This window comes from Budorcas taxicolor, chromosome 10, assembly GCF_023091745.1.
Source record: "Budorcas taxicolor isolate Tak-1 chromosome 10, Takin1.1, whole genome shotgun sequence".
NCBI classification, from domain to species: Eukaryota; Metazoa; Chordata; class Mammalia; order Artiodactyla; family Bovidae; genus Budorcas; species Budorcas taxicolor.
Window position 1 is genome coordinate 20254918 of NC_068919.1, and position 12121 is coordinate 20267038.

At 42.3% G+C, this 12121-nt stretch overlaps 1 protein-coding gene across 1 annotated transcript in view; it reads left to right on the forward strand.

Moving 5' to 3' along the window:
* Nucleotides 1–5064: 5064 nt before the first annotated feature.
* Nucleotides 5065–12121, forward strand: part of REC114 (REC114 meiotic recombination protein) — a 110767-nt gene continuing 103710 nt past the window's right edge. The window contains exon 1 of the mRNA XM_052646877.1: nt 5065–5223. Within this exon, the coding sequence (XP_052502837.1) occupies nt 5065–5223 (159 nt within the window). The remainder of the gene's footprint in view (nt 5224–12121) is intronic.

The window sequence follows — 12121 nt, forward strand, 5'->3', positions numbered from 1 at the left end:
CTTACACAGCATCCCCAGGTCTGACATCATGGAGACACCTCACCTGGCTTGACTTATGCAAACAGGACTCTTCTGGGAAACCCCACAGACACCAGCAGTGCCTGCAGTTTCCAATCCCTGTGTGGTTCCTGGAGCTGTGGCTGAGGGACACAGCAGGCAGAGTAAAGATGTGTATTTCTCTGTCATCTAGGAGACCAAAGCCATCATTTTCTTTGGTGTCTCATCCTCCTAGCAAGAGGGAATACATGGGGTCCCTAGCCTGTTTTGAAAAAGACACACTAGGATTCTGAAACCAGCCCTGCAGCTTGCCTCCAATATGATGCTGACTACTCATGAGACAAGCATCTCTGTCATCATGGCACCTACAAAATAGAGTTACACAGTAAAAGGATTTGGGATAAAAAAAAAAAGTTTAAAAAAGCTAGTAACAGTCTTCTAAGAGGGGATCAGAGTAACTCATAGTCACCTGTCATTCATGAGTCCTGATCACAAATACTGTTGTTTTAATGCTGTTAGTCAGCAAGGTATCGAAGGGTCTGCTTTGGATGTGACTTCTCTCCCCTCTTAATGCCTTCTGTACCATCTTCTTGCATGTGTCTAAATTATAGCTAAATATATGAAGGCAGGGAACTGTCTGCCTTGTTTGTCACTGTCGTAGTTTGGCTTCCCCGAGAAACAGATGCTGGGACAAAAATTTAAGTGCAAGCAATTTATTTGAAAGGAGATTACAGGAAACACTGGTAGGAGAGGGAGGCAGGGAAGCCAAAAAAAGAATCATTACCAAGAAGTTATATCATGGGTAACTGGAGCCTGATCCCACGGGTGAAGCCTGGGGAACGGGATATTATACAGATCTGAGTTGTCCCACCTGAGGAGTGAGGAAACTGGGGTATTTATATCCCAGTTTCCATCAGTCATTGGTTGAGGGCGGTTCCTGTATAATAGTAATGTCAATGCAAAAAAAGATGAACCTTAATTCTCACTTCACTTCATGCAAACAATTTAAGGCAAGGAGGATCATATGTCTAGATGTAAAAGACAGAACTATAAAGTTTTCAGATGAAAACATAGGAGAATATATGTACAGCCTCAAAGTAGTCACAGATTTCTTAGGCAGGACACAAAAAGCACTAAAAAAAAAAAAACAACCTTAAAAATTAATAAAATTGACTTCATTCAGAATTAAATACTTCTGCTGTCTGGAAAACATTGTTAAGAAAATGAAAGGACAAGTAATAGAGTGGGAAGAGTATTTTCAATACATATATCTAACAACAAACTTGTATCTAGAATATACAAAGAACCCCCTACAAATCGGTAATGATAAAGATTTGAACACATACTTCATGAAATAAAATACACAAATGGCCAGTAAGCTGTTTGAAATGGAGCTCAACATAATTCAGTATCAGGGAAATGCAGATTAAAACCACAGTGCGATGTTACTATAGGTCCGCTAGAGTTGCTAAAACTGAAAGGACTTGCCATGCAAATATCAGCATGGGTAACTGGCACTCTCATATGTTGCTGATAGGAGGACAAAACGGCACAACCACTGTGAAGAACTCTATGGCAGTTTTTTATGGGGTTAAACATATCTATCTCTAGAAACCAGCAATTCGACTCCTTGGTATTTAATGAAGATAAACGACAGCACATCTTTACAAAAAAAGACTAATACAAAAAATGTTTACACCAGCTTAAAAAGCCAAGCAAACAGAAAACAATTCAAATGCCCATCAACAAGTGAGGAACAAATCATGATATAATCATGTAACAGAATGTTATTTATCACTAAAAAGAAATGAACTACTGGTTTATACAACATGGATGAAGCTGAAAGACAAAATTACACTGAACAAAAGAAGCAGATATAAAAGAATATATCCTGTGGTTTTATATATATCTTTATATATATATATATATGGCTTTCCAGGTAGCTCAGTGGTAATACAGGAGGTCCAGGAGATGTGGGTTCAGTCCCTGGGGTGGGAAGATCCCTTGGAGGAGGAAATGGCAACCCACTCCAGTATTCTTCCCTGGAAAATCCCATGGACAGAGGAACCTGGCGGACTGTAGTCCATGGGGTTGCAAAGAGTTGGACACAATGGAGTGACTGAGCACATACATAGACATATATGTATAAAGTCCAGGAATAAAAAAGCTTATCTACAGTGATTAAAGTCAGACCAATGGAAAAAATCAGACCAATGGTTGCCCCTGGGAGTAGGAGACTGACTGGAAGGAGGCACTCCTAAGGGAACTTGGTGCTCCAAGTTTGGAAATGTTCCGTATTTTTTTCAGATGGTGCTTATATGAATGTATACAGCTGTTAAAACTTGCCTAATTGAATATATAAGATCTGTGTTTTTTACTGTATAAAATTATATCTTAATAAATATTACAGACATATCTTTAAAAAAGAAAACACAATGGCCATTAAAAACATGGATTAATTTGTGTTCTGTCTACCCCACCCCCTCAGCCACACAGTTGTAAGCTTCAGGTGGACACAACATCTGTTTTATCTTCTGTATTCCCAGCACCTACTACAGCATCTTGGATCTCTTGAATGCTCAAGTCACATTTGTTAATATCAGAGGTTTTAAAGAGCCTCTGTGCATTGAGCTGTGGCTTTGTATCTCCCTCTGCAGACATGATCCATTCTTGGCAGACGCTGGTGGCCCCAGAAGCTCGAGCACAGGTGCATTGTCTAGGAAGGGAGCTTGCAGGTGGGAGCCCAGCAGGGCCCTGGGTGTCCTTGGGCACTGACAGGGTCCCAACTGTGAGCACCATCTGCTCCTATGAAGGGTGTCTGACAGCATCCAGCCAGGGACCTGGAAGGTGAGCGCCTCTGAGATCGAATATCAGGCTCCCATCCCCATCTTCCTGCCTATGGGGGTGCATGGAAAGTCACTTTAACCCCACAAACAGAAAGTACCCACACATGTACTGCTTTGTAATTTACCAAGAATTTTCCCACAGATGATCTTACTTTATACTCCCTAAGACCCTGGAGGATTGGTATTGGCTAACTCTGCTTCACAGAGAGGTAAAGTGACATCCCAAGGTCTCACAGCTGGCAAGTGGCAGAATTGGGATTCAAACCAAGTTTCTAACCATTTACTACTATATTAAATGCAGTACTGCTGCGTCATTTAAGGACCTTCTGAAGCCATTTCTCAAATCTGACCCCTTCAAGCTCTGCTGGACTAATAGAAAGATAACTAACAAATACCCCTTATCTTGAATGCAAGTTATTCTACATGTCCCTCAAAGATGAGCCTATCTGGACCACCACTGTGATAGTGTCACTTCTCTATGTCAATTTTCCATACTCTTCACCATCTACCAAGTAAAATTCACTCTCCTTAGCTGCTGTTCAGTGCTTTTCTGCCTAACTCATCTTTGTGGCCTCATCTTCCTTAAAACCCCTTGCATTCTGGCTGGTTATGTCACTATCCTCATCTCTGCAACTTTGCTCTTCAACTTGCCCTCCACCTAGAATACCAGTTTCATCCATTTTCCCTTGGGATGCTTTTACTGACCTTTCAAGTTGGGACTGAAATGCCACTGCCATTCCAGATTGTAGAGTTTTACATTACCTGAATGCTTAAAGCACCTTTCACTGGGCATTAACGTCAAATATCATGTACCTCTCTTTGTCTTCTTTATTAGATCCTAAGGTCCTAGAAGGCTAGATTCATGCCTAACATATTTCCATAACCCCTGTAGTTACTAACATAGCTGTATACTGTAGACATTTAAAGGTGTTTTGTTGAGTGAATAAATGACCACTTCTCCAACCATGGCCTATGCATTTAATACCCTTTTAAATGCATGGTTTTAATTTTTTTTTGCATTTTAACTTTATGTATTGGATTAACACAGCTTCCATCTTCCATACACGATGCTTCCAATTTGACGCAGCCTGCTGCTGCTGCTGTTAAGTCACATCAGTCCTGTCCGATTCCGTGCGACCCCATAGACGGAAGCCCATCAGGCTCCCCCGTCACTGGGATTCTCCAGGCAAGAACACTGGAGTGGGTTGCCATTTCCTTCTCCAATGCACGAAAGTGAAAAGTGAAAGAGAAGTCGCTCAGTCATGTCCTACTCTTAGCGACGCCATGGACTGTAGCCTACCAGGCTCCTCCATCCATGGGATTTTCCAGGCAAGAGTACTGGAGTGGGTTGCCAGTGCCCTCTCCGGACCCAGCCTGCATAGATACCCAAATTCTTTGCAAGTAGGGTGGACTCAAGGAGAGATTGCAGAGTCCACAGTTCTTCACCAGCTGCACAAATTGCTTCTACTCTCAGGACATGATTTTGCATCTCCATCTATTCCATGAGGGTAATAATCTCTGTTTTGCTTTAATTTACCACAAGGTTGTTGAGAGAACAAATAACAGATGTAGAAGTGCTTTGTTGATTATAAATCATTCAGACCTGTTACTGAGTTGCACCTGCTGTTTGAGCCTCCCCTTTCATCGTTGGCAACATCCCACCCATTTGCTCCTCTCTTTCAAAGAGAACTGGACCGTCTGGAGGGAATATGTCTAGGGGCCGCAGGAATATGGGTTTCCTGACTGGTGGGTGGAACTGGAGCTGTGTTTTAGTGGGGTTGAGGTGGGCAGTGCTGTGTCATCTGAAAGGCTGCTGTGAAAAAGGAAACCACACTTGTCCACATAGCGCACAGAGCTAGCCTAGTCCCAGTGTGTAGAAATCACAAGCCCAGTTATCAGAAAGGTCTCAGAGATGTCCTGGGCTGCCTGACAGAAGTTGAGGGCCAACTACCATTTATAAGCGTCACAGTTCCACTTCAAGGTGGAAGTTACCAACACCACTTTGCCCTCCACGATGAGAAGATGCTCAAGGTCCAGAGCTACGCCCTTAACCAGAGGACAACCCCGACTCCCCATCCGCCCCACCCCCACACGAGTCTCTGGGGCTTGTCCATTGGCTTCCACTCTGGGGGAGGGTGGGCCTTGGGTCAATTCGCTTTCTGATTGGTTAGCTGCACCGATTGACAGGCGTGCTGCGGCTGCCCAAGCCAGGAAGAGAAACATGGCGGAGGCGGGAAAAGAGCACGCAGGTCTCGGGTTACCAGTAGGAGACGCGGCACAGTGGCCTTTGCAGCGGTATGGCCGCTTCATGCCCTCAGGCACTGGGGAGCTGCCTGGGCCTGGCCAGGAAGCTGGGATGGCTTCTTCCCCGAACTGGAAGGTGAGGCCTGAGGGCGGGAAGGGTTGGGAGGCTCTCACCCGGCGCAGGGAAAGAGGGACGACTGCAGCCTGGTTCCTGAGGCACTGTGTCTCCTCCATTGGCAGGTGGATTCTTAACCACTGAGCCACCTAGGAAGCCCCTCCCTTGTTTCAGTTCAGTTCAGTTAAGTCGCTCAGTCGTGTCCGACTCTTTGCGACCCCATGAATCACAGCACGCCAGGTCTCCCTGTCCATCACCAACTCCCGGAGTTCACTCAGACTCACGTCCGTCGAGTCCGTGATGCCATCCAGCCATCTCATCCTCTGTCGTCCCCTTCTCCTCCTGCCCTCAATCCCTCCCAGCATCAGAGTCTTTTCCAATGAGTCAACTCCTCGCATGAGATGGCCAAAGTACTGGAGCTTCAGCTTTAGCATCATTCCTTCCAAAGAAATCCCAGGGCTCATCTCCTTCAGGATGGACTGGTTGGATCTCCTTGCAGTCCAAGGGACTCTCAAGAGTCTTCTCCAACACCACAGTTCAAAAGCATCAATTCTTCGGCACTCAGCCTTCTTCACAGTCCAACTCTCACATCCATACATGACCACAGGAAAAACCATAGCCTTGACTAGATGGACCTTAGTCGGCAAAGTAATATCTCTGCTTTTGAATTTACTATCTAGGGTGGTCATAACTTTTCTTCCAAGGAGTAAGCGTCTTTTAATTTCATGGCTGCAGTCACCATCTGCAGTGATTTTGGAGCCCCCAAAAATGAAGTCTGACACTGTTTCCACTGTTTCCCCATCTATTTCCCATGAAGTGATGGGACCAGATGCCATGATCTTTGTTTTCTGAATGTTGAGCTTTAGGCCAACTTTTTCACTCTCCTCTTTCACTTTTATCAAGAGGCTTTTTAGTTCCTCTTCACTTTCTGCCATAAGGGTGGTGTCATCTGCATATCTGAGGTTATTGATATTTCTCCTGGCAATCTTGATTCCACCTTGTGTTTCTTCCAGTCCAGCGTTTCTCATGATGTACTCTGCATAGAAGTTAAATAAGCAGGGTGACAGTATACAGCCTTGATGTACTCCTTTTCCCATTTGGAACCAGTCTGTTGTTCCATGTCCAGTTCTAACTGTTGCTTCCTGAGCTGCATACAGATTTCTCAAGAGGCAGGTCAGGTGGTCTGGTATTTTTATCTCTTTCAGAATTTCCCACAGTTTATTGTGATCCACACAGTCAAAGGCTTTGGCATAGTCAATAAAGCAGAAATTACCTGTTTACCTTATCTTAAATTAGAGATAATAATGGTACCCACTGGGTAGTATGGTGTGAGCTCTTGGTTAATATATATATAAATCACTGAAACAGTGCCTCGTATAAAGTTATATAAGTGTTTACCGATATTATCATTATTGTTTTAGTTTGTCCTGGTGATATGTTTTAATGCCACGGGTTGATGATCATTCACTTCCTTTTGGTCTGGTTTCACCATTGGATGTGGACCCTGGGGTTTTGGATTGTGCATGTGTATGTATGTTGGTATGATTTCGGCAGCAGTGAGTAGGAGAAAAATAAAAGAGAATGAAAATTTCAGGTAGAGGATACAACATGTGCAAAGGCCCTGCACCTGTACAACCTCAGAGAGTGTAATGTACAGACAAATAAGTCTGGTGCTTAGACAACAAGGGGTCAGATAACACGGGATGAGGTTGTCTAGAGAGGTAGGCAGGTACCTTATGAACAATGTCCTAAAACCAATAGGAAGTCACTAAAGGATTTTAAGTTGGAGCATTTTCTTCTTTGAAAGATCACTCTGGTTGAAGAGTGGAGACAGAATTGGAGACGAATACAAGTAGAGTTCAGAAGATTCCCCTGGAGAAGGGATAGGTTGCCCATTCCGGTATTCTTGGGCTTCCCTGGTGGCTCAGATGGTAAAGAATCCACCTGCAATGCGGGAGACCTGGGTTTGATCCCTGGGTTGGGAAGATCCCCTTGAGGAGAACATGGCAACCCTCTCCAGAATTCTTGCCTGGAGAATCCCCATGGACAGAGGAGCCTGACTACAGTCCATGGGGTCTCAGAGTCGGACATGACTTAGCAACTAAGTAACAACGGGTAGAGTCAGGAGGATCACTTAAAATGCTTTTGCAGTGTGGTGGGCAATAGCTGATAATGACTTAGGAGGGCAAAGGTGGGAGGATAGGGAGGGAGAATGGCAGTAGAGATGGGGAGACCAGGCATGTTAAAGCTATGTTTTGGAGGCCAAAATGACAGGACTTGGAGATTGACTGGATATGAGTGGTGAGAATAAAGAGCTCCTGGGTTTCTGGCAGGAGCAACTGGGAAACATTGGAGAAAGAACAGTGAAGGAAAGATCCAAGACTTCAGTTTCAGATGTATTGGGTTTAAATGCATTTATGCAGCATCCAGGTGGAGCTGTTGAGTGGAAAAACATCTGGGCTGGAGATGTAACTGTGTCATCAACATGAAGGTGACATTTATAGTTGAGAGATGATACAAGATTTCAGGACCAAGCTTCAAGGTAGGTATAACAGGACAAGTAGAGGGAATCGAGTCCCTAAAGCAGATTGCCAAGGGTCAGAGAGTTGGGAGATACCAGGAAAAGGCAGATCCATCAAAGCTACAAAAGATTATTACAGGAGGGAGAGAACAATTAACTTTGTTGAATGATGCTGCAGAGTGAAGAATAATGATGACTAAGGTGTGTCCATTGGATTTAGCAACATGAAGATCCTTAATGGTTTTTACCAAGAGAAGTTTCAGTAGAATGAAGGGGGTGGAAGCCAGATAGGGGTGGCCTGAAGAGTAACTGGTAAGTGCGAAAGTGTGACCAATGTGTGTGGACAGTTCTTCTGAGAGATTTGGCTGTAAATGTGAGTAGAGATGGGGCATAATTAATTGTTCACCAGTTTCTAGACTATTAGAGCTAAGACCATTAAAAAAGGCATTAAACACTTAGTTGTATTCCTGTAGAGCACATCCTGAGAAATTGTAGTAGTTGTTGTTCAGTCACTAAGTCGTGTCTGACTCTTCACAACCCCATGGACTGTAGCACTCCAGGCTCCTTTGTCCTCCACCTTCTCCCGGAATTTGCTCAGATTCATGTCACTGAGTCGGTGATGCTATCTAACCATCTCATCCTCTGCCCCCCACCACCACCCTTTTCCTTTACCTTCAGTCTTTCCCAGCATCAGGGTCTTTTCTTCCAGCATATCTTTTTGCCTTTAATATTGTCTATGGGGTTCTCCAGGCAAGAATACTGGAATGGGTTGCCTTTTCCTCCTCCAGTGGACCATGTTTTGTCAGTACTCATTATGACCTGTTTGTCTTGGGTGGTCCTGCAGGGCACGGCTCATATCTTCATTGAGTTATGGAAGCCACTTTTCCATAACAAAGCTGTGATCCATGAAGGGGAAGTTGTAGTATAGCTTGCAAATGGAAAATTGAATGAATAACGTTAAATCAAAGAATCACTAATCTATAATAGGATCTTGAAAGAATGGAAACATTTGAGGACATAATTAATTGTTGAAATTGTCCAACAGGTTCCTTAATACCATATCTTCACACCCTTATAATTCTTTCTCCTCAAGCATCTTTGTTGGGTGCACAGCCTCAGATGCAACTGGGTAACTATTAGACTCCTATCTTGCAACCTGGAGGTCAGGGACATTAGACCATTCTAAGGAGTTATTACATTTCTTTCCTCTTCTTTGCAAGGCTCTTCATAATTGCTTATAAGGAGCAACACTTTTCAACAGTTTTCAAATGTTTGGCATAAAGCCACAGCTACAGTGACAAGAGATGAGGTTTGCTTTTGCAGTGCTTTTGAAAACTGAACATTTGTACTTTCCTTTGAATCTGTGCCGAACCATCCTACCTGCTGTGATCAGTTTCAGCCTAGGTCTGTCATTTTGGGAGGGAAAAACGAAAGAGAAAACAAGATTTGTTCTATTTTATGTGTTCTGTGCCTATTGTGCAATAGTAATGATAAAAGATGAGGCATCTAAAGTACTGCACTAAGTCCCATGTGAATTTCTTATTTTAAAAATGTGGTACCTGCAGTAAGAAAAAAAAATGTGTGTTAGGTAAAACATAAAAATATATTATTTTGGAGAATAGAGTCATTCTAGTCTTTTTTTCTCTAGGGGACTTTTTTAAGTTCAACCTTGGTTGAATCTATTTTGAGTTTTTTCATTTTTTCCTAAAATTGTGGGGAGAATCTGATTTCCTGCTACTGTTTTATATAGTTGTTTAATGACAAAGGAGACTTTCATCACAATGGGCACAATGCTAAGGCAAAAATGTTGATTAAGAGAAAAAAATGAATAGTACAACAAGTTTAGTACTTCTAAGACTTGGAGTCATAGTTGAGAGGTAAGGTCAAGTCTGAGGTATCTTATATATAGACTATGGCATGTATATGTATATTGATTTATTTGTCTGAATTGAATTATTCTTATGAAAAGTTACTATCTGTAGATAACCACAGTTTGGAAGCAAATAAACTTTTTTTTAAATTGAAGGATAATTGCTTTACAGAATTTTGTTGTTTTCTGTCAAACCTCAACATGAATCAGCCATAGATATACATATACCCTCTCCCTTTTGCACCTCCCTCCCCATTCCACCCCTCTAGGTTGATTCAGAGCCCCTGTTTGACTTTCCTGAGCCATACAGCAAATTCCTATTGGCTCTCTGTTTTCATATGGTAATATAAGTTTCCACGTTATTCTTTCCATATATCTGACCCTCACCTCCCCTCTCCCCATGTCCATAAGTCTATTCTCTGTCTGTTTCTCCATTGCTGCCCTGTAAATAAATTATTCAGTACCATTTTTCTAGATTCCGTATATGTGCATTAGAATATGATATTTCTCTTTCTCTTTCTGATTCACTTCACTCTGTTTAATAGGTTCTAGGTTCATCCACCTCATCAGAACTGACTCAAATGTGTTCCTTTTTATGGCTGAGTAGTATTCCATTGTGAATATGTACCACAACTTCTTTATCCATTCATCTGTTGATGGGCCTCTTCTTACTTCCATGTTCTAGCTGTTGTAAACAGTGCTGCAGTGAACAATGTGATACATGTGTCTTTTTCAATCCTGGTTTCCTCAGGGTATATGCCTAGGAGTGGGATTGCTTGGTCATATAGTGGTTTTATGGAGAAGGCAATGGCAACCCACTCCAGTACTCTTGCCTGGGAAATCTCATGGACGGAGGAGCCTGGTAGGCTGCAGTCCATGGGATCGCTGAGGGTTGGACACAACTGAGCGACTTCACTTTCACTTTTCACTTTCATGCATTGGAGAAGGAAATGGCAACCCACTCCAGTGTTCTTGCCTGGAGAATCCCAGGGACAGGGGAGCCTGGTGGGCTGCCGTCTATGGGGTCGCACAGAGTCAGACACGACTGAAGTGACTTAGCAGCATGGTGGTTTTATTCCTAGTTTTTTAAGGAATCTCTATACTGTCTTCCATAGTGGCTGTATCAGTTTACATTCCCACCGACAGTGTAAGAGCGCAAATAAACTTCTTGTAATACTGCGAAAAAAGTGTGAAAAAATCAGCACTTTAGAGACTTACGTGGTGGACCAGTGGCTAAGTCTCCAGGCTCCAATGCAGGGGGCCCAGGTTCAACCCATGGTCAGAGAACTAGCTCTCACATGCTGCAACTAAGAGTTCCATGCCAAAGATCGAAGATTCTGCATGCCATAACTAAGACCCAGTCCAGTTAAATAAGTAAAGATTTAAAAAGTCAACAGTTCAGGACTGGGCTACTCAGATGTCAGTGTGCATATCCATCATTTTGTAAATCCTGACTTAGTAGGTCTGGTGTGGGCAGTGAAATTCTGTAGTTCTAACAAACTTCCAGGTGATACGGGCTATTGGTTCAAGGACCATACTTTGCAGAACAGGAGTTTAGAAGACCTTGAATAAAATGGCAACCCTATAGTAAAATTAATAAAAATGAATTTGTGGGGTTATGAGGTAAGGCAATAAGATTAATAATGAATATGCGAATGTTTTATTAATAGGGTTAATATTTAAACCATCTGTCATTTAAGTGGAATGAGCAAATGAAATACATCTTGAATTTGATTTTAATTCCTTACATCTGTTAGCCCAGCCTTTCTGAAAGAATTATCATAAATAATAACAGATTGGTCCGTTTTATGTATTTTATGGTTGAATGTAATTTAGTCTACTAATTTGAGAATAATTTTGAAAGGTGATGTTAATTGTAAGTTGCTTTTAAATTAAAGTTATACCACATTTTCCACACTCCAAGGATTTCTCAGACATGCCCTAATTGGTTGAACCTGACACCGTCTTTTTTCCTTTCAAAAGGGGGAAAAATCCTTTAGTTTTTATAGAAGGAACTTAAAATAATTGCCCTACTTAGAAGTTAACAAGAAATAGAAAATGAAGTTTGTACTTAAAATGAACTTTTAAATGCAGATTCAAAATGAGATATACTTTGGGTCCTCTTAACAGCATCCTTTGTTTCTTTGTATTTCATGTGCCTACATATTACCTAGCATATGATAGGTACTCAGTAAATATTTGACTGTGTGGTAGCTTACTTTTCTTAAGATAGTGTGATAATTATGATGTGATGATTTAGTTGCACAGTTGCGCCTGACTCTTGTGACCCCATGGACTGTAGCCTGCCTGGTTCCTCTGTCCATGGAATTTTTTAGGCAAGAATACTGGAGTGGGTTGCCATTTCCTTTTCCAGGGTATCTTCCAGACCCAGGATCGAACCTGGATCTCCTACATTGCTGATGGTCTCCTGCATTGCAGGCAGATTCTTTACCGACTGATCTACCCGAGAAGATATTTCTAATATGATGTGATAGCTACTATTTATTGTTTATTTTGGTGTATTTCTT